The 23,439-nt window shown below is 43.1% G+C and overlaps 1 protein-coding gene across 1 annotated transcript in view; it reads left to right on the top strand.

Moving 5' to 3' along the window:
• The window catches only part of LOC148542496 (cytochrome P450 2H2-like), a 46,006-nt gene extending 35,758 nt beyond the window's left edge, over positions 1 to 10,248 (top strand). The window contains exons 8-9 of the mRNA XM_088468680.1: positions 6,362 to 6,503; positions 8,652 to 10,248. Of these exons, the coding sequence (XP_088324806.1) occupies positions 6,362 to 6,503; positions 8,652 to 8,830 (321 nt within the window). The 3' untranslated portion in view covers positions 8,831 to 10,248. The remainder of the gene's footprint in view (positions 1 to 6,361; positions 6,504 to 8,651) is intronic.
• The last annotated feature ends 13,191 nt before the right edge of the window (positions 10,249 to 23,439 follow it).

Genomic DNA, 23,439 nt, shown 5'->3' with positions numbered 1-23,439 from the left:
CATCTTCGCTGGCAACAGGGAACTGCCTTACCTGTTGTCCACCTGCTGGCGTATCAGTCCTCGCCAAGTGCATTGCTGGGTATTCAGATTTGGCCTTCACCCAGATCGAGATTGCCAGCTCATTTACGTCCCAACTGCGTACCATCTCTCCGATCTTTAGGTGTTAGTAAGATAAGCCTACACTGTGCCAAGAGTAATGGTGCATACACACGTAGTGATTTAAAAGGACGATTTTATCGTTATCGATACCGTTATCTTTCAAATCATTCTTTTAAATGGTCCCTACCAACTTACCTTCGACCAGCAATGCGCGGCCACGTATGGACGATAGCGATATCGTCCATCGGCCGTGCATACCGGCCAACTTGCTCAATTTTGAGCAAGTTACTATAGGGCGCGCTATAGTCGGCGGTAAGTTGGTGGTGTGCTGGATGATCGATATTGATAGCACACCAGGGAGGGTGCATAGCGATCTGCCAGCGATATCTTATTGCTGGCAGATCGCTATGTGTGTATATAGGTGGTGCCAGCCTAAGTACCAGTGCATATTCAGTCACTAAGGGAACAATAGGTTGGTGTTATAGGTGGAAGATCTCACTTAATGACTCTGTGGGTTTACCTTGCGTCACACTGTAGCATCATAACAATTGTAAAGCCTGCTTACTGTATTAAATGCATAGATATAAAATGTACGCGTTTAAATTACTGTTCAACCTCGGGCAAGGTAAATTCCGGACTGCATGGCTGCTCGTACAAAGTCTAGCGTTGAGCGCTGACCAAAGAATATCTAAATAGTATATATATATATATATATATATATATATATATATATAGGCGGTTCAGTAAATAAGGTAACAAGACCTCTTATTGCGTAAATTTATAAATTGATTCAACTTGTGCATATATACAGTACGTACGTGGTTGGTTCTATCAATAAGTAAGGTAACAAGACCTCTCACGTGTGTAATGTTCTCTATTGCATTCTAATATCCCACTAGGCCAGAGCAGGTAGACAACTATTTCCCCCAATGACCATTAGACTCATATCAAGTAATAGGTTGTCTGTAGCAGCGCTCTGGGTGTCCGAGATATGTGTTCTCTGTTAATACTGGTATATAATAAGAACTATCTCAACCCAGTCATTTCACTACATAGTGTAAGCCATTATTATATACCAGTATTAACAGAGAACACAGAGGATTGTCACATATTTCGGACATCCACACACCTTACCATATTCAGCACACACATGGCAAAACCAATTAGCAAGACACAATTACAAAATATCTCAACCCTGTCATTCCTCCACAAATTGTAGAGATCTATATATATCTATATTAACAGAGAACACAGCGGATGCAATAAAAACCTCTTTCTTTAACACTGGCATTTTAACCAACCTGAAATAACAGCTACAGATCTGACCAGACCTATAATCTGAAAACGGGCGCACTAAGCATTTTACACACATAAACTGGGAATTTTACATCATCTGCACACAGATAGCAATCAAAGACCCATTCCCCCAACGTACATCTGGCATCAAGGACACATCATTATACAAGTATACGCCCATAGAGCCACCATTGGTCAGAGGGAGCATAAAGCACACCTCTATACACACACCCCATCCTTGACAAAGGCCACGATTGGCTGAAACGCATTGGAAGAGACACTTTCATTATATCTCTGGTCACCAGAAACAGCAGCAACATATGCTGTGCAGTGACCACTACAGCAAAACACTTTTCTCTCCATCATTGCACCGGACAGCGGAAACAGGAGCGCCCCACGGGCCCGTGGAGGTACCTCCAGACCACCATTCAAGTCACCAGCAAAGGCACCCCTAAGAGAGAAGCAGATTCTATTTATATTCAGCATTGGACTGCCAGAAGCCTGGCTAAGAGCATCTGCCAGACTTATTGGTAAGCACGCAGAGCGGGACGCTGCCATTGCTCATCCTTATAGAGTACATGCACACATAAATAGCATACGGACAGAGACCACCTAAAAGGGTCATCTTACATCCTAGTAGGCAGTCAGTTGTTACACCAGAGGTGTATTAAGGATACGTAGATAGAAGGTATACTATGGAAAGAGGCACCCTAAAGGTGTCTACTTATCTCCCAGGCAACTCAGTTCCATTCCGTCAAACAGAGTGAACACTGCTCATTTTACCATATTTAATCAGGAGCACTGTGTCTCCAATTGAATAAATACTTCGACCACACCCATAACAGTTCAGTGTGTTTATTTGCGTAATATCAAACACCAAAAAGGTGCAGCGCTTAGTACAATCCCTTTTTTGTCTATGCGTCTCATATCAGTCATACTGTCCCAACATCAGTTGTAACATGGCGGGGCTGACGGAAATATGGTCAAACATTGAGGTGCGTAGTGTGATCAGATTTCTGCGTGTAAAGGGCACATCAGCAGCTGAAATTCATCTCCAACTTGTCGAGGTGTACGGTGATAACGTCATGCCACGGATTGGGTTTGGTCTGTCCTGCCTTTGATAACGGAAGGATAGACCAAGCACGTTTACCACAGATGACAATTTGTGTTTCAATGCGGTCTGATTCAGGAGGACAGACGCATTCGAGTTAGTGATATTGCTGACCAACTGAACATCTCAGTGGCAGTGGCGTAACTAGCAGCGTATCCGGAGGTTGCCGTTTATACAAGAAACGTCCCTTGGAAATGTAGTGTCCTGCTCTGTGAGTCTCAGGCCAGCATCTCTGCGCCTGATCACATCTGCTCCCCTTCAGTCATATTCACATTTCAAAATACAGTCATAGATGGAATTGGAACCTGTCACCTCATGCTTTGCAGTCAGACAGCTTACCAATGAGCCATCTGCTGTTATAAGGGATGACTGTGAATTCTAAGCTACTTCACATTCTTATTAATGTAAAACATTGTCATAGCTAGGATTCAAACTTAGAACCTTCATGCTTTCCAGTCAGTCACCTTACCAAGGGAGCCACCTGCTACTATAGTGGAAGCCTGTGAATTCTAACTATATCAAGCTACTACATATTCTTATTAATCTAAAACACAGTCATACCTGGGATTCAAACTGAAATGGAAAGGAATGTTTCCAGAATGACAAGAGTTGCCACACCCCTTGTGGCATGTGGCCACGCCCATTTTTTTAAGCACAGTTGGGGGTGCCATTATTTATCTTGCCCTGGGCGCCAAATACCCTAGTTATGCCTCTGCTCAGTAAATGAAGCAAGCATCCATGATATGGGAACACACATCGCCCCCACCTTCAAAGAATTTAAAAACTAATCCATCAGTAAAGAAGGTCATGGCGACCATGTTTTGGGACCATAAGGGCGTGCTTCGTGTTGATTTCCTCACCAAGGGAATACTGTGAATGCTGTCTGCTATTGTGACACATTGAGCCGGTTGTTGAGGGCAATTCATAGAGAAAGAACTGGGTTGCTGCAAACATGCGTCGTATTGCTGCACGATAACATCAGGCCACACGCAGCCAACCGCACGTGTGAGTTGTTACGGCACTACCATTGGGAGGTACTGGACCATCCTCCATACAGCCCTGACCTGGCACAAGTGATTTCCATCTCTATAGACCATTGAAGAAGCACCTGGGTGGAAGGCGATTTGCAACCGACAGTGAAGCTCAGCAAGCCGTCATGTCCTGGCTTCAAGCGCTTGACACTGATTTCTTCTATTCTGGGATAGATGCCTTGGTGTACCGTTGCTTAGACAAGTATAGGGACTATGGGCCTGATTCAGCAAGGAACGCAGTTGCTAATATGCACATAATTGTCTGATTGTTGCAATCTGCGCATGCTTAAACTAGCTATTGCGATCGGGACTGCGATCGCAATGACTATGCATACCCATCGCAGAGTGATTGACAGGAAGTGCTGTTTTATGCGTGGTGACGGGGGGGTAGTCTGACGAACGCAGATGTGCCAGTGCCGTTTCAGGGGCGTGCATAAATTATCCACTGCAAAGCCATATGCAGTGTGAGGCCTCATAGCGTGTGTGACTGTTAGCAATTTCTGAGTAAGGTCAGGGCTTGTGCAAGTGAGTGTATGGGTCCGATTGTACTCGATTGCACCGATGGTTTCGCTATTCTGCTAAATATTATGGATGTGCGTATGGTAAAGTGGGCGTCCTTTTCTGGTGCTGAGTTTGCATTGCGATCGCAGTGCAGTGGCTTAGCTTGCTATCGCAGTTGAACTGCATGTGTACGCAGTATTGCGATCCGTAGTGAATCAGGCCCTATGTGGAAAAATAATCTGTACCAAGGCCATACTATTGATTATACGTATATGTACGAGTTGAATAAATGTATGCAAAGAGAGGTTTGTTGCTTCTTTACTTTTTGAACCTCCCTTGTGTGTGTGTATGTGTGTAAATGTGTATAGGCATAGCTATTGGGACGTGGGCTGCAGCTAGTGTTAATAACTTATTACTAGGAATGGCTTTTGGGAGAAAGTAAAAACCTGACATAACAACCCTTATGCAGGACATAAAAAAATGGCTGATAACAGTTTGTACTCACTTGAACAACAATTATACATACAATTGTATACTGTATATGTCAAGTTCTGTCATGATATGGAAACTTTCATAATTTTATTTGGGAATACAATTCATATACAGCATATCTTTTAATATGCAGCACAGTCGGTGTAATGGTTAGCATTTCTGCCTTAATGCACTGAAGTCGTGGGTTCCCACTACAGCCCTAACTGTGTGGAGTCTATATTCTCCCTGTGCTTGCATAGGTTTGCTCCAGGTACTCCTGTTTTCTCCTACACTCCAAAAATATACAGATAGGTTAATTGGCCCCCAACAAAACTTAACTCTAGTGAGCATGTAATAGGGATTGCAAGATCCACTGGGGAAGGGACTGATGTGAATGGCCAAATATTCTCTGTAAAGTGCTGTGGAATATGTGTGCGCTATATAAATAACTAATAATAAATAATATGGCTTTTGCTAGTAGTCTATATACAGGGACGGACTGGGGGCCTCATTCATTAAGCATCGCTATTGCGATCGCATCGCTGTAATCGCGCACAGGTCTGCTGTAAATATATGCTAATGATTGCTATCACACTGCCAGCATAGAGACGCCCACTGCCTCCCACTACCTCACATCCGTAATACCTTGCAAACCTCCATAAACATCGGTAACATCGAGTACCAACGGCCCCTCTGCAGAATTACAGCAGCCCTGACCTTACTTAGAAATTGCTAACTTTGTTGCGTGCAGTAATTACTCAAGCTGCATATGCAATCGCAGTGGCTAATTTATGCACACCCATGCAACGGCGTTCAAACAGTCATTCATAACTGCATTTCTCCAACCACCTTCCCCGTCACCACCCCTAAACCCTCACTGCCTGTCAATCACTCTGCAATGGCTTTGCGTGGTCTCTGTGATCGCAGTGCGATCGCAGTGGTGCGCACTGCGATGCAAACACATGCAGTAAGTAACAATCGGCCGTCTGCGTACGCTTTAGCAATAGCGATCCATAATGAATCAGGCCCTGGGACTGTATATGTATGCGTGCCCGCAAAAGGGGCGTGGATTTGGCTCACGGGGGTGTTCCGCGTGTCACTGGGGCCTAGCCTCGCGGCACACCCCCGTCAGTATCCCGGCCGAGCAGAGAGCTAGGAGGCGGAGCTGCTAGGCCGGGATTTAACGCTGGACTGGCCCTTCTGGCATCGGCCCTGTCTATACATGAATTTTGTGTTGAGGGCTACATACATGTTTTAAAATCATTATTCTACATGTTATCAAGCAATCATTGTCATCAGATATATCACAAGGATGGGAGAAGACTAGGTCAAGTGAGTAACCACTAGAGTGGGAGTGGGAGGAAGTCAATTGGATGAGGTGAGGGAGCACCATCCATAGTAGGCAGCAGCATCCAAGGGATTGTGCAATGGGATATTGAAGTCACCCAGGATTAGAGATAGAAGATCGGAGGAGAGGAAGTAGGGAAGTCAGGCTGCAAAGTTAACTAGGTACTGGGAGGAGGGACCGGGTGGGGGAAGGGCGGGGGCAGTAGATGCCCATGATATGAAGGTGAATAGGGAAGAAGAGACATATAGAGTGGACCTCAAAGGAGGAAAAGGAGAGGGAGGGTACAGGAAATCCGAAGGTTCCGTGGTCGGAAAGAAAAACTACAATGTCTTCACCTTGTTGGGCACCAGGTAAGAGAGGGTCCACCAATAGAGAGGACAGCCAGGAAAGTGGTGTGAGACGGGTAGAGCCAGGTTTCATTAACGGTAAGGAGGTTGAGGAATCAGAATTAATACGGTCGTGGATCAAAAACACTATGCAGCGCATTTTGTTTATTCTTTTCAGGACACCCAGATCATTACATTTTTACACTCTGCTCTGTATGACAAAAAATACTGGGATAAACCGGATCAATTCAACCCCAACCATTTCCTTGATGAGAATGGAAAGTTTGTGAAAAATGAAGCTCACATACCATTTGGAGCAGGTACAAACAAAACCCTTAATTTGTTTATATACATTAGTATGCCATCACTGCATAGTTTTTTATTAAAATGTAAATACAGTACTACTCTATTAAAATGTATTTTTTAATATAGCTACTTTCTTTGCTACTGGTATCTCCTGTGAGCTGGAATAATAATTTTAACGTTATATTAACAACCATGGAGTTTTACTGTAGGGGATGCGGTCAATATCCCGACCGCGGGTATTCCGGCACTCAGAATGCCGGCGCCAGAATCAGAATCCCGGCACCGGCATCCCGACTTCCGGAATCCCGAAGGTGGGGAGGGTTAGCGTTAGGCACTAAGGGGGAGGATTAGGTTTAGGGTGTGGAGAGGGGGAGGTTAGGTACAGGCACCAGGGGGAGAGGCTAGGTTCAGGCACTGGGGAGGGAGGGTTAAGGTAGGGAGAGAGGGAGGGTTAGAATACCTACCGGCAGGTGTCCGTATCCTAACCCTGTTGGGATGCAGGCGTTGAGATTCTGACCGCCGGGATCCCAAGTGCGCACAGCCGCTGAGAAGGTAAAGAGGAGGCGGAGGAGGGATCCGCAAGGCTCTCTCTTCGCATCCCCGGAACTCCTTCCCATAGGAAAGTGCAGGGATCAGAGAACAAGCGCCGTCTGAAGATGGCGCTTGTTCTCGGAAGCTAACTCCGAAAAGTATGCTGAATGTCAGGGGGTCCGGTATGCAATCGGGAAGCCAACTGCCTAAATACCGGCAGATGGCTTCCCGACTGTCATATCCTGGCAAGGGTGAAATGCCGGGCATCTAGATGTAGGCGCCCGCATTTCCCCGATGCCGGGAGACCGGCATCTGGAATCCCAATCGTAGTGATACCGGGCACCGCGAGCGGACAGCCGCGGGGGGGGGGAGGGTTAGGCACCCCCGGGGGGGACTTAGGGTTAGACACCCCCCCGGGGCTTAGGTTTAGGCAGCGGGGAAGGGGGTGGTTAGGGTTAGGCACTTAGAGGGGGGATTAGGGTTAGGCACCCCTAAGGAGGGTTAGGTTAGTAGATACTCACCTATCCACTATCAGGATTTCCAGCGCTGTCGGGCTTCCGCTGCTCCGAACTCTGCTCATGTCGGGCTGCCGCTGATGGGAATCGAACCGCTGGCCATGCGGCCGGCGGTATTTCATACCGATTCCGGGGGTCCATTTGGGAACCCTGATGATGAATAGCCTGGTAACCTAAATATGCGGAAACTAGCGTTTCCACATGGTTATCGGGCCATTTATTGGTTAATGAATAGGCCCCTAAGACTGAGAGGACCGGTCACATGATACCTCAATTAACTGTCAGCGAGAGCATTCACCAAGATATGATAAAGGGTTGCGAAGGATTTATCTTATATTTTTTTATACATGTTATTGATTGATGTCTAATTATTATATAAAATATTGATTTTGAGTATATTGGCATCTTGATCTTCTTTCTGCCATACCCGGTATTAATGTAAGTACTGGTAACTTTGTATTGGTGCAAAAACCCTATTTCTATAGTTTACTTCTGACTAGTCTCTAGTCATTTTGTGAGCATACACAGGCTCACTGCTGTTTTTGCTGCTGCTATTATTATTATATGAGGTTGATTATATATTAGCGCCTGCCTAATAGTGTTCCTTTATATAGCTCTTGCTTAGTGCTAGTGGCAATCTGTATGCAAATAAGAGGCAATAACATCTGAAAACATTCTGAGCAGGAAATTCTATTCTCTGCAATGTGCTGCCATGATGTTCGGTTGCACATCGTAGAATAGAATATGATAGCCTAACATAGCTAATTTTCCTGTATACCTAGGGTGAGAGGGAAAATGAGGGATGTTACTGGCCACAAAGTGCCTATACCCGACCGTTCCGGGTTAGCATTGAATCTCCCCCTAAAAGAAAAAAAAAAAAGATGTAGCAGTCACTGTGCTTTAGGGATTATAGAAATGTAACTACAACAATTAATTTATGTTTTTAAAAGATAAGCCTACCAAGATATGTTATTATTTAAGTCCCTAATAATGTAACACTATACCCCAATAAGTACCTGCTTTTCTACACCTGTTCTCAAGTTACAAGATTTTGCTAAGGAGGAGATATGTATGAGCTCTGCAGCTGTTTATAACAATGTCTCTTATTGATGGCAGGTAAAAGGTCATGTATCGGTGAGGCTCTAGCAAAGACCGAGATCTTCATCTTTTTTGTCAGCTTACTACAGAAGTTCAACCTAAAGTTTCCCCCTGGTGAAAAAGGACCAATTGGACTGACTGCGGGGGGGACTAGGGATCCGCAACCATTCAATGTGTGTGCCGAATGGCGCCTATAAGAAACAGTGATTGTCTGCTGCAGAAAAGGAATGTGATGTTTTCTTTTAACCAAGTATTTTTTATTGATTTTCAAATTATGTAACATAATATAGATCTTAGAAACCAGATTAAATAACTGAGCTAATTACAGCAGTAACAATGGGTACATTAGATTTACAAATCTAATGCTGCATACACACTGAACAACTTGAACAACCATAGATATAGTTGATATGGTGCATACACACAGTCAGATGTCTTATCAGATATGAACGATAACGATTGTAAGAATCGTTCAATCATTCATATTATTGACATGTAGGGCATGCATCGACCAACGATGCGCGTTCCCGCATGTCAGAGAACGATATCTGACATCGACTGTGTTTGCAGACTGATTTGGACGATTTCATTCATTTTAATACTGTCAGAAATCGTTCATCGTTAATGAAATCGTTGGTCAAATCATTCATCGTTGATCTGACCGTGTGTATGCACCAATAGATTTCCCTCCAACTGTCTGTAGTGCAGGTCAAATGATTTTGGTTGTACACACTGACAGATATCTATGATAGATTTTTCACTGAAGCTATCTTTTTACAGGCAAATCTTTACAAAATCGTCGAAGTTGGCCTGCATGCATGAAAGACCATAGATTTCGTAATCGTTCATGCGGGAACGCGAATCGTTGGTCACTGCAAAAAAGTGAACGATATGAATGTTCAAATCGCTCATAAAAGTCGTACCGTGTATACGCACCAGAACACTGTGATAATTTATCCATACACATAAGTTACAAAATTCCCATATCTTCTTAAATCTGTCAGTGCGCATACTATATAAGAAGCAACATTTTAAATCAAGCAGAGAGCAGGTAACCGTTTCATTTTATTGGACACAGGTGAGTGTTGTTAAAGTTTCCAGTTTAGAGTAATAGATTTCCTGGTATAAAATAGCTGGTAAGACCGTAGGTTATGTTCAGCAGTGGGACAGTTTAGGAGGTACAGTATGTGTTAGCAGCTGCTAAATAAAACTGCATATAACAATGTTTTCTATTACCACCACTGATAACCCTTGGATATCTTCTTTTCTTTTATAACCTGCACTATAGGGTTCACTGTGACTTATATTTTACACGTTGTGTTCCATATTACTTAAAATTCTTTATTTGGAGAATTCACAAATCACAAACATATCAAATAATAAATCCTATATCTGTACAGACACAATAGTAATATTTTCTAGATCTACTCTTACTGTAAGACCATGGTGCTGCTTGTCATAGTGCTAGGTAAAACCACCTTCTTTAAGAAGTGTTTGCATTTTTTAAACTAAGGTTATTCTCAAATATGTCCAGTCCATATAATGTTATGATGCTTACTGTAAGTATGTGTTTGAACTTTTTATATTTGAAAATAAACTAAACCATTTACAATAACACCATTGGATTTCTATACACATTGGAGGTCCTTTATGAAGTGTAAACTGGCCACAGAGCAGAGCAAATGTAGATTTGGGCTGAAGTACGCCATGATTTGTTCAATTAAGTCTATACTCAACAGATGAATTGTGGGGGAGTGGTAGAAAATGTGACATTAGGAGGAGAAGGGCATGTAACACAAAGAGGAGGGGACTTGCGGAGAAAGGCATCGTAGAAGAGGCAGGAGCACAAGCAAAAAGGGCAAGGAAGAGAGGAACACAAGAGAGAGGAGGAGGAGAAGGGGAGATGTACAAAAAGAAATGAGAGGAAGCACAAGGAGATGGAACACAAGACGGGCTGGCAACACAGGAATACATGGAAAAATGGGGGGCGGGGGGGGTAAGCTTAACAGGAAAAGGGTAGCGGAGGAGAAGGGCAGGAGACGGTAAATCAGCAAATGTAATTATGTTAATTTTGTAGAGTTCCTAGTTCAATTGTGAGCAAGACACAAGGTGCAGGATGTAACAGGACAGGAGAAGGGCAGGCGAAACAATAATTCAACAAGAGAAGGTTGCAAGGGAGACAGAAGGGGCAGTTCAAGAGTATGAGGGAATGGCAGAGGATATGGCGCAGGAACCCAAGGCGTAGGGTAAGAATCAGTATAACTAGGTGCATGACCACCCTGAACTCTGTGTGGCCATTTATAACTGCATTCCAGAATAAGAATTACAGAGGAACTGCCATTCTTTAAGCCTTTACTTGTAATATGAACTAAGTCTCCCATTAATCCCAGGAGGTAGCATGGAAAGTATTCCTATACTATATTATACCTGGCTCACAGGAATTTGGGAAATCTGTCCTGAGCTGTGTCCTCACGCAGTGGAGGCAGGTACTTCTGTGGTGTATGGCGAGTAAAGGTATTTAGGAAGAGGGGAGGGAGGTTGGGGACAGCCTAGAACAACAGAAGTGCTAAGCATGTTCACAGAGTGTGTGGCTATACCCACAGCATGTCACCCCATCAGCCATTTCTCCATGTCCCAATTGAAAATCAATACATCATAATGTTTTGTAGTATGCTATATGTCAATATCTCATAGGAGAGGAGCTTTAGCAGACAGCAGCTGAGTGCATGTCTGTCTCTTCAGCTGACATTTAGCGTTTGCTTTGGGAAACACATGGTCAGGGGTGCCGTGGGCAGGAGCAAGTGGGTATAAACGTACCAAAGATCATGCCCTTGAGAATACGTGGCCATGCCACCTTTTGCCAAGACTGTGACCTCCCTCTAGTACTGGGCCTAATAGCTACCGCTACCCTCTGCTGAAAGGGCACTCTCTTTAGGAGATTGATAGATAGATGTGGATAGTATAGCTTGAGAAAAGACCTATGGGTAGAAAACGTTGTTGCTTTAATCAATAAACTAAGTGTTTATGTACCTTAACCTTGGAGTGCCGTTACCCTCTTTCTGCATCAAATATTGTCCATTTCTGGCACCCAACCTAATAATTGATGATATCTATTACAGAGTGCCCACCAATACAAGCCTCTCTCTCACCCTCTCTCTTTCTTTATATATATATATATATAGTCATTTGCGTTATGCACTCACCGCATCATATAATTCCTTATACTGGGGTGCTCCTACTTTGGACTTAGTCAAAATATTCACAAGTCCATAGGTACCACACACTAAGTCACGTACTCAAAATGGCACTCACCAGATTTCTTAATAAACAGTGGGCACATTTTTTTTTCATCTGTATAAGCCAGGCATTCCCAACCATGGTCCTCATAGCACACTAACAGTCCTGGTTTTAAGGATAGCCATACTTTAGCACAGGTGACTTAATCACCTCAGTTATTTTGATTGAACCATCTGTGCTTAAGCATGGATATCACTAAAACCAGGACTGTTAGTGTGCCTTGAGGACCGAGGTTGGGAATCACTGGTATAAGCAAATCATTCCAGGTTGCATTTAAATAGCACCAACATTTCGGTCTAAAGTTAGACCTTTTTCAAGGCTTGCAATCCATATCCACCAACTCAAAATTTGCAGAAAATCAAGTCAAACGTCTATTGCCACAATTATCAGCAAATGTACTAACGATACTGCCTTTGAACCTATATATACCCCTGCCTATACCGTCTAATATCCTGCCTATAAACCTCCAAGGATGACGCTAATTTGCGTACGCAGTTATACAGTAAATAAAGACTCCAGACCTAGAACCTGTGGTTCCAAAGCACAAAGTATTATTCAAGTACAGCAGTTACACGCTATGATCCTCATATAATCTTAGCGCAAAGAGATTATACAGACCCAAGTACAATTATACATACGCAGCGCTCTCTGGTCCAGATGTAGGCATCAGCAAGAAACCCCTCGTCAATCAGCATTCAGCACGAAGACTAGGAACCCAGGGTCAGAGCACACATATTTATACTCCCCAGAAATAAACAACACAATAGAGAAGTTTGTTGTTATACCATTGGTCCTAAAGGAGAGGGCATATGTTACAAGGCATTTAACAGGTTGGTTCAAATAGACACAGCCCAGCCTCTAACAACTGGTGGTCTCTGGTTTCCCGCCTCATGCAAATCCTAACAGTTGTTCATAAAATTTACATTTTGTTGCTTGAAGTCTCTGCGGTCCATAAGTTGAGAATGCATGTTGCGATCTCTCCATCGATATTACTGGAATACTGTTGAGAGAGTACGAATCAGTACAATACCAAACATTGCTTACTTAACACATATAAAACCTTAGTTACGAAATAACCTTTATTTCCTAGCAATGATAATAAATGTGCATATTCGAATCTTATACCTTATGGAACCTTGTATGTGAATATGTAATGTGTGAGTATGTGGGGTTTGATGTAAAGACGCTAGTTAACTTGGGGCAGATGCGTGTGCATGGAGCTAATATTCAGCGTTTTCATACAGGGTCTTATGCATTCGCTAATATGCGACTAGTTAACAGCGCATTTGTGCGTATTAATGTGTGTATGAGAAATGGTGAAAGATGCAATCGCATGATGCTAATAGTAATATCGCAACATGTACTAAAGTGCAATCGCATGATGCTAATAGTAATATCGCAACATGTACTAAAGTGTGAGTTTATCTAAAATGGCGCTTAGGCGGCCATTCGCAAATGGTGTCTTGCGATCTCATTTCCAAGATGGCGTCTTGCGGCCAGTCGCAAGATAGCGTCGCTGCGATCCAATTTTAAACTGATCTTGTCTCAGCCAATTATCCAGCTTCGACAGTCCACCCTTTGATAGCGAACAACATGCTATCACAATCTGATTTTAAAATATAATTTAGGCTTACATTTATATACTATTTAGTGTTATTATGGGATGGCACAAGGTGGTTCTTAATCCATCAATAATGTGTCTGTGAGTGGGGACATAAAACTACTATTATACGCACACCGCGGATCTTGGAAGATCATGTGAAAGGTGTGGGGATACACCAGTCCTATAAAGGCAGTCTTGAAGGGGAAATTTGAGACTTTACATTACCTGAGGTGTTTTAAAATAACATTTCAATAATACATTCTATGCATGTCTAAATATAATACATTAAATTATGGTATTTCCTAGTTCAGGGTTGTAATGCAGTTCTGTATTTACCTCGGTATTCATACTGACCACCATCATAATTTCGCACATATGCCAATTATTAAGATGACAATCAGTATAAGGATTAAGAATTTGCCGATGCTGGCGATCACTTCCTGGACCCATTCCCCTAGACCTGAGAACCATTTCACTGGGTTCAGCCATGAAACCCATCCTTCTATCTCCTCCCCTACTTCAGCCACTGAAGCATTATGGTTCTTACGAAATTCCCATTTTAGCTGCAGAATTTCATCCATCTTCCGGTCTATCACTTCCTTAGGGTCGCTGGTATCATTGGTGACATAGGTGCAACATTTTACTCCAAATTGGGTGGCCAACAGTACGCAATACCCTCCAGTAACAGCAGTTAAATAATTTAACACTAGCCTGTGTTGCACCAGTTCTTTCTTGTACGTTTGCAATTCTCTCCCTGTATACCTGAATGTGTCATCGTACATCTCGGTGATATTATCTATCAATTTAGCAAGTTCCTGAATATATCTAAAGTTTAATGTACCCCGAGCGATCCTGGTGGGATCCAATGCGACTAGAACTTCAAAGCCAGTTGTCTCACTAATTAACTAAGTGGCTTTGTGCACGTCACCAGGTATATTTCGTTTGCCTCTGTGTTCATATTGTGTGTGAAGATATGGTGACGGTGTGTTTTTATGTATACCAAGCATTTCAACATGTGTGAGGGTCATAACTTCTGGGACTACTCTTCCAAGGTAACACAAACCTTCGGAACTCGGGGAGAGCCACTTATACGCTTTTCTTCCACATATAAAATATACATTATCAGGGAGAACATAAGGAATGGTATGCATCATTATCATTAAGCACATTTCCCTTGCAAACAATCCTATTTCTGGTTCTTCCATCTGGTACATGCAAGTTTATGGCTGTATTATTTTAGCACAATAACCATCTGGCACCTTACCAATAATTTCTTTAGTGGAACTCAATGCATACCGGTACCTAAAATGTCTCCCACTAGATTTAATTGAGCGTAACAGATCATGGTTTATGGACTCATAATCAGCTCTTTGTGAGGTCATCGTCTGATTATTCCCTGTCACTTCCCAACTCCCGGGTTTATTGGGGTTGGTTATGTTTAAACACAAAAGTGATCTATCTACTTGGAATTGATAGAGTTTGAAATGAGGTGGTTTGGATGAGAGGAATTTTCCATCCAAGGTTTTCCCTTTCTGTAATTCTAAAATTTCCGTGATATTCAGCGGAAATGGCACCAACCCTATATTATGCTGTCCCTGTGGCACATGTGAACACATGCAGCAATCAGTTTGATTTAACACTTTGCCTACCATGTTATGATAATCCTCTAAAGGATACCCACCCCAATACGAGTTATATTTAGGCTGGCACTGCTGGATACAATTCTCATCAACTAGGGACCCACAAAGCTCACAAATACAGGAATCTTCAGACGATAAACCTCCACACCGTCCCCGAGTATCCGGAATAACAGCTCTCTTAACAATAACAGTACTAAGATTGGTCAGACACTCCCCTGATTGGCATTGCACTCCTTCTGACTCCACTTCATCAGCACTGCCATCAACTCCCCTCTCCACAATCGGTCCCCCTTCACAGAAAACGGACATTCCCAAACCGACCAGGATGATGAACATTCTAAAAGAGAACATGAAAATGAACACAGCAGGCCCGTCCATTGCCACAACAAGACCTGCAGATTTCTTTTAGTTCAGGTATCTCACTGCAACCTTTTCAATCCTCCCGGAACAAGTTCGCGAGCGACAGGTCCACGCTATCAGCCTTGTCTCCGACTTGTTTCTCCACCGGTTGCTTGACCTTTTTGCAGTGAGTGGAATGGACCCAGGTATCTCTCTCAGCCACCTTCAACGATGTAGTACTTGTCAGCAGCACCTGGTACGGACTTTCCCACCGATCAGTCAAACAACCTGAACGCAAGAAATTTCTGACCATAACATATTCTCCTGGTTCAACATCATGACAGTTAGTTTCAGGCATATCATTGGACAACAATTTCAGTTTCTGCTGCTGTTGTTTTAACTGCTTACTCATTGATATAAGATACTTTACAGTTACCTCGTTGTTACCCTTCAAGTCTTCCTGTGGACTTATAATCAAATGAGGTTGTCTACCGAACAGTATTTCAAAGGGAGACAGATTTAGAGGGGGTCTGGGAGTGGTCCTTATACTATACAGGACCAACGGTAATGCTTCTGGTCAACCTAGTCCAGTCTCTGCCATGATTTTACTTAACTTATTTTTAATAGTCCCGTTCATCCTCTCTACCTTGGCACTGGCTTGCGGTCGGTAGGGGGTGTGAAGTCGACTATTAATACCCATCAGCTTACACATATTTTGAAAAACATCACCTGTGAAATGAGTACCCCTGTCACTCTCGATGATTTTAGGGATACCGTATCTGCATAGAAATTCCTGAACTATTTTCTTGGCGGTAAACGCAGCAGTATTAGTGGCCGCTGGGTAATTGGATGAAATCAATTTGTATCACCTGGAAAGGTCCATCAGTCGGTGGAATGTGAGACGGTTCGGTAGGGATCGCTTTCCCTATGTTCTTCCTCAAGCAGGTCAGACAGGACATTGCTATCTTTTCTGCTTGTGAAGAAAAACCTGGTGCGCACCAGTATGCTCTCACCAACTTGCACATACCTTGTTTTCCCAGATGAGTCAGACCGTGTGCTGCCTCAGCCAGGCTGAGGTAATATGCCTTGGGGGCTACTGGCTTACTTTGTTCCTCCCTCCAGAGCCTGGAGGACTCTTGCCCACATTCCTTGGACTTCCAAATGGACTTTTCCTGGATTGAACACAAATTTTGCATCTCAATTAATTTCAGAATATCAATTGTTTGGAAAGACATAATTTTTTCAGTGGGAGAAAACACTTTTAACCCTGCTGCCCATTTTGCAGCTTCATCGGCCCTGTTGTTGCCCAGTGACACCGGGTCATCCTCACATGTATGGGCTTTACACTTGATTACTGCCACCGCTTTGGGCAGTTGGATTGCTTCTAAAAGATGTTTTATGTGTCGGGAATGTGCAACTGGTGTGCCTGCTGCTGTCATAAAATTTCTCAGACGGCAACCGTGTCCATGTATATTGCACACCTCTGTATGTAAATGCGAATAGATACTGACAGTCAGGGTGGGGAGGCACAGAGAAGAAAGCAGAACAGAGGTCAATGACAGTGAAATGGGTTGCGTTTGGAGGGATCTGCATAAGAATGACAGCTGGATTTGGCACTACGGGGAATTGGCTTTCTACTACCTTATTAACACCTCTAAGGTCCTGTACCAGCCTATAACCCATCCCACCAATCTTCTTCACTGGAAAGATGGGACTGTTGGCTACACTAGCTGTACAAACTAAAATTCCCTGTTGCAATAATCGTTCAATTATTGGAAAAAACCCTAATTCTACCTCCTCTTTTAGTGGGTACTGGGGAATTTTTGGAGCTTGCCTACCGCTTGTCAAATTTAACATTATGGGGCTTACGTTTGCCATTAATCCAGTGTCCTGTCCATCCTTAGTCCAAAGGGAATCTGGAATTTGGGACAACATTTGATCTACCTGGGATGGATTTTCATTTAAACTGGTAGAGTGATACATTATCCTTTGGGGAGTGTCCAACATATCCCGCACCTCGTGCGCAACTCTCTCAGGGATACCTAAAAATACACCATCAGGGGAGCAATATATAACACATCCCATCTTACATAACAAGTCTCTACCCAGCAGGTTAGTAGGAGCCGCAGCAGCCAGAAGGAAAGAATGCCTGGTATGCAACGGCCCAATAGTAACCTCTGTGGACTTTGTTAAAGGATAATGTTGCACTTTACCTGTTACACCCATTGTTGGTACTGTCTCGTTGGTCACCTGTAAATTAACGGGAGATTTTATCACTGACCTGGTCACCCCTGTGTCTACAAGAAAAGGATATTCAGTACCAGCTACATCAACCATCATGACCGGTCCTTCCCTAGTACTTCCCGTTAACGTGACTATCTGTAGACTACAGGTATGACCTGACCCCTAGCGTTGGCTACCATTCTCCAATAAAGCATTAACGGCCACAATTGGAGCTGGTGCTTGCTGGATATTTGCTGGTCTCTGTGCGTATCCCTTATGGGGATATCCAGGTACTCTCTGGTTTGGGGGTCCTACCCTTTTTACTCTGCAGGTTCTACTTAAATGTCCTGGCTGGTTACAATTAAAATATTCGTGGATTGGATGAAGACACAGGTTGTTGTGAGGTTTGAGCAGGGGGAAGAGGTGGTGGATATGGGTAGGGATATGGAGGATAAGGGTATTGTTGGGGATATGAAGTTTGTGAGTAGTGTGGGACCTATGGTTGTGTAGGGTTAGTAGAATAGAGCTGTTTGCTGTTGCGTGGGATTAGTGAGGGCATGTAACTGTTCAGGTGTAGGTGTGTGTGTAGATGCAAGTGTGTCTGTTGGCTGTGATGTTACCGTCATTCCTTCCAGAGCTTGAATACTGACAGCCATTAGTTTTTCGCTCTGGGTTTCTCTCTTCTTTGAGATGTTCTTATCATGTTCTATGGCAGATTCTATGAGTGTATCTATTGTAACTCCCCTCCAGCCAGGTTGTGAGGTCTGAACCCGAGTCTTTAAGACCGTCCATGAGTGACTATCATTCCCCTGTGGTGAGTGCTATCTTTAATATCTTCTATCCCAGTGTACTGGGTGATAGCCTGCAGAGCCCAGTCGCAATACTCTTCTGCAGATTCACTCTCCTTTTGCTTTATGGTGAAAATTTTGTTCCAGTTAACTACTACCGGAAAATATATACCCAATTGAGTTACAATGCGGGAAATGTTACCTTGGTTTACTTGGTCCGTTAAGGGAACGTCACCATCCAATACACAATCCGTGATAAATTTTGCCACATCGGTATTGCGTGGTAGACAAGCCCTTAACACCACACGCCAATCTTTATTAGTTGGCTCATGAGAACTACCCAAATTCCTCAAAAATCTCTGACATTTGGCTAGTTCCTTTTTGGGATCGGGGAAATCATTTATGATGGAATTTAGTTCTGCTCTTGTCCAAGGACAATGCATTACCACTTCCCTCGTGGGCACTACACCGTTCGCATCTGCATTTCCATTCGGAACAGTTATTGTCCGAATGGGATGCAGACCGGTAGCGCTGCTACCTCTGACCTTGTTACTTGGCTGGGGGTTTAATCTGTTGCTGCTACGTATGGTATTAACAACTTCCTCTACGGGTGCAGAGGGTGTTAGCACGTTCCTTGCTGTTACCGATGGAGATGGCGGAACCACTAGTGATTGTCGTGGCATAGCATCTATCATTTGTACAGCATGGGAAATGGCAGACTTTACAATAGGCTCATCATCCACATCATGAACATTTTCTTTATAGTTGCTTAAGAGAGGGTACAAATTGCTTGTTACATTTTTATGGGTATATTTGATAACTGTACTTGCACCTCCATCCACATAAGGTGCTTTACAGTATGTCAAAATTGGATTGTATTAGCTGAACAGAGCAAATGGCCACGTGACAACTAGCTTGTGAAGATAAGCTTCCTGGATAACGTTTGCTCTCACTCCAGGTGGCCCGGCTAGAATACACACCTTACCTTAGCAGGCTTCCTGCAATGAAATAACTTCAAAGCCAAGAGTGTTATCTTAGGTTTGGATCTTGTAGCTGGGCTAATTTGCATCCACACAAGAGTCTGGAAGAACAAAGGACTTTTTCTTTTGAGCCTGGGATAGGTGGGGGCTGCTGAGAGAGGGGGCATGTGGAACTATAATGCTCAGCAATCCACACTGCTAGGTGTCCACTTAGTAAGTGAAATTTAAGTGCACCATTTCTCATACACACATTAATACGCACAATTGCGCTGGTAACTAATCGCATATTAGCAAATGCATAAGATCCTGTATGAAAACACTGTTTTATTAGCTTCATGCGCATGCATCTGCCCCAAGTTAACTAGCATCTTTATATCAAACCCCGCATATTCACACATTACATATCCATATAAAAGGTTTAATAAGCTTTAAGGTATAAGATTTAAGTTTGTTTAGTTAGTATAAATGCTGTGAAATAAAGATATTTGATAACTAAGGTTTTATACATGCTAAGAAAGCCGTGTTTGCTTTCGTATTGATGCGTACTCTTTCAACAGAATTCTGGTATTATCGGTGTGGAGATCGCATCATGCATTCTCATGGACCACAGAGAATTCAAGCAACAAAATGTATATTATATGAACAACTGTTAGGATGATTGCATGGGGTGGGAGGGCAGAGACCCCCAGTTGTTGGAGGCTGGGTTGAGTCTATTTGAACCAGCCTGTTAAACGCTCTGTAACAAATGCTTCCCCCATGGGAACCAATGGCATAACCAACAAACTTCTCTATTGTCCTGTCTATTCTGGGGGGGGGTATAAATGCTCCAACACTGGGTTCTTAGTCTTCTTGCTGAACGCTGAGGGACGAGGGGTTTCTTGCTGATGCCTAACATCTGGACCAGAAAGCGCTGCGTATGTATACTGTACTTGTGGTCTGTATAATTCCTTTGCGCCGAATTGTGTATGGATCAATAGCGTGTAACTGACTGTACTTTTACTTGAATAATACTTTATTTTATTTACTGTATGACTGCGTACGCAAATTAGCGTCATCCTTAAGAGGTTTATAGGTAGGATTTTAGAAGGTACAGGCAGGGGTATATAGAGGTTCTGATCCAGTATCATCAGCTGGCAATACCTTCCACAATGCTACCTTGCTGCACGTGCGCGCCATTTTGCGGCTCGCCCGCATTGCAATTCAGCATCGCGGATGTATTCTCTGGCAATGCGCTCGCAACACTAGTTTGCGTCGCTTGCGCATTTTTAAGCCACGCATCCCCTTCATGCTGCCACAACGTTAAACATTCATAATATTTGACCTTTTTCTCTTGGGAACGCATCAGACTGATGTGATCCCGGACATTATCTAATACATCTTTATCAAAACTACCAATTCTGGGAAACGGTCTAACACTCTTCATCGTCATTTTAAACCATACATCACAATACCTTATTGCATAAGTACCGTACTTAGTATGCATAATACGACGGGCCGATCCAAACGGCGCTTCCATTAACAGCACATCATTGTCTAACATCTCTATTGTTTGCATGGCTCCCATTCTGAGACAACTCCTATGTTTTTCAATAAAGATTTAAACTGGTGAAAGACAGTCAACATACTTTCACTTACCTGTGGATGATTTAAACGGCAGCGCCCACACATCTGTGAAGATTTGAAGAAGGCTACTCCACACACCCGGATAAGATTTAAGAAGGCAACTTCCACACCTATGAAAGTTTAAGTCGGCTATTTCCACGCACCTCTCTACAACAAAGACAACATGTACACCTGCTACTGTGTATAGAACGGTAAGCTGCTTACCGAGCGGCTAGCACTTAGCCCTTAAAGGTCATACGGTACCTCTAACTTTAGGGAACAAGTTACCCCTACCAACAAATACTCACTGTTACACACTTTTTTCCTGCGCAGAAAAATACACGTTAACCCAGATATTGACAACAATTGAAAAGAATGTAATCCTCAACGGCTTTGTTTAAACACGTGGCAGCACGACCGGAAGTACGTATACGCTATTGTGCGACCAGTCGCATACACAATAATGCGACTACCACACAACCGTATGACAACCTTTAGCTGCGTACACAAAAGTGCGTCTTTACTGTGTGCAAAACTGCGACTCAGCCGCGTGTTCAATACTGCGGCACCCCTTTAAATGTTAGGTTCTATCAACAAAGGAAAACAAACTTTTTCCAATCTTGTCCCTGGATTCTAGTCAGCGTCCCTGGCTCACACGAAAACAGGTAGTGATCTCTCAGCACCGAGCGGTTGCAGGTAAACCCTGCATGTGGCCACTCCACCCTTTGGTGAGAAATTGATAACCGTAAGTGCCGTGTGAGCGGGTAAGTGACTTCACTATGAGCCCCCAACTAACGATACTGCCTTTGAACCTCTATATACCCTTGCCTATACCTTCTAATATCCTGCCTATAAACCTCTAAGGATGACGCTAATTTGCATACGCAGTTGTACAGTAAATAAAGACTCCAGACCTAGAACCTGTGGTTCCAAAGCACAAAGTATTATTCAAGTAAAAGTACAGCAGTTACACGCTATGATCCTCATATAATCTTAGCGCAGATAGAGATTATACAGACCCAAGTACAATTATACATACGCAGCGCTCTCTGGTCCAGATGTAGGATTCAGCAAGAAACCCCTCGTCAATCAGCATTCAGCACGAAGACTAGGAACCCAGGGTCAGAGCACACATATTTATACCCCCCAGAAATAAACAACACAATAGAGAAGTTTGTTGCTAATACCATTGGTCCTAAAGGAGAGGGCATATGTTCAAAGGCATTTAACAGGTTGTTCAAATAGACACAGCCCAGCCTCTAACAACTCGTGGTCTCTGGTTTCCCGCCTCATGCAAATCCTAACAGTTTTTCATATAATGTACATTTTGTTGCTTGAAGTCTCTGCGGTCCATAAGTTGAGAATGCACGTTGCGATCTCTCCATCGATAGTACCGGAATACTGTTGAGAGAGTACGCATCAGTACAATACCAAACATGGCTTACTTATCACGTATAAAACCTTAGTTATGAAATAACCTTTATTTCCTAGCAATGATAATAAATGTGCATACTCGAATCTTATACCTTATGGAACCTTGTATGTGAATATGTAATGTGTGAGTACGTGGGGTTTGATGTAAAGACGCTAGTTAACTTGGGGCAGATGCGTGTGCATGGAGCTAATATTCAGCGTTTCCATACAGGGTCTTATGCATTCGCTAATATGCGACTAGTTAACAGCGCAATTGTGCGTATTAATGTGTGTATGAGAAATGGTGAAAGATGCAATCGCACGATGCTAATAGTAATATCGCCACATGTACTAAAGTGTGAGTTTATTTAAAATGGCGCTTAGGCGGCCATTCGCAAAATGGCGTCTTGCGATCTCATTTCCAAGATGGCGTCTTGCGGCCAGTCGCAAGATGGCATCGCTGCGATCCAATTTTAAACTGATCTTGTCTCAGCCAATTATCCAGCTTCGACAGTACCCGACAAGGTCCCACATATTAATACCCCTCAGCCAATTCAAGATATCAGTAAGACAGAAACTCTGGTCATGAATCTTAGTACAAACACACCTGTTACTTACTTTAAGTTGTTGGATATGGATTGCAAGCCTTGAAAAAGGTCTAACTTTAGACCGAAATGTTGGTGCTATTTAAATGCAACCTGGAATGATTTGCTTATACAGATGAAAAATAAATTTTGACCACTGTTTATTAAGAAATCTGGTGAGTGCCCTTTTGACTACGCGACTTAGTGTGTGGTAACAATGGATTTATATATATATATATATATATATATATATATATATACACACAGGTATATACACTATATGGACAAATGTATTCGGACGCATGACCATTACACCAATAGGGACTGTAATGACATT

The sequence above is a fragment of the Taudactylus pleione genome, unplaced genomic scaffold, assembly GCF_031769625.1.
Source record: "Taudactylus pleione unplaced genomic scaffold, aTauple2 ptg000012l, whole genome shotgun sequence".
Taxonomy (NCBI): domain Eukaryota; kingdom Metazoa; phylum Chordata; class Amphibia; order Anura; family Myobatrachidae; genus Taudactylus; species Taudactylus pleione.
The sequence above is the reverse complement of the archived record's forward strand: the minus strand, read 5'-3'. Positions and strand labels throughout refer to the sequence as shown.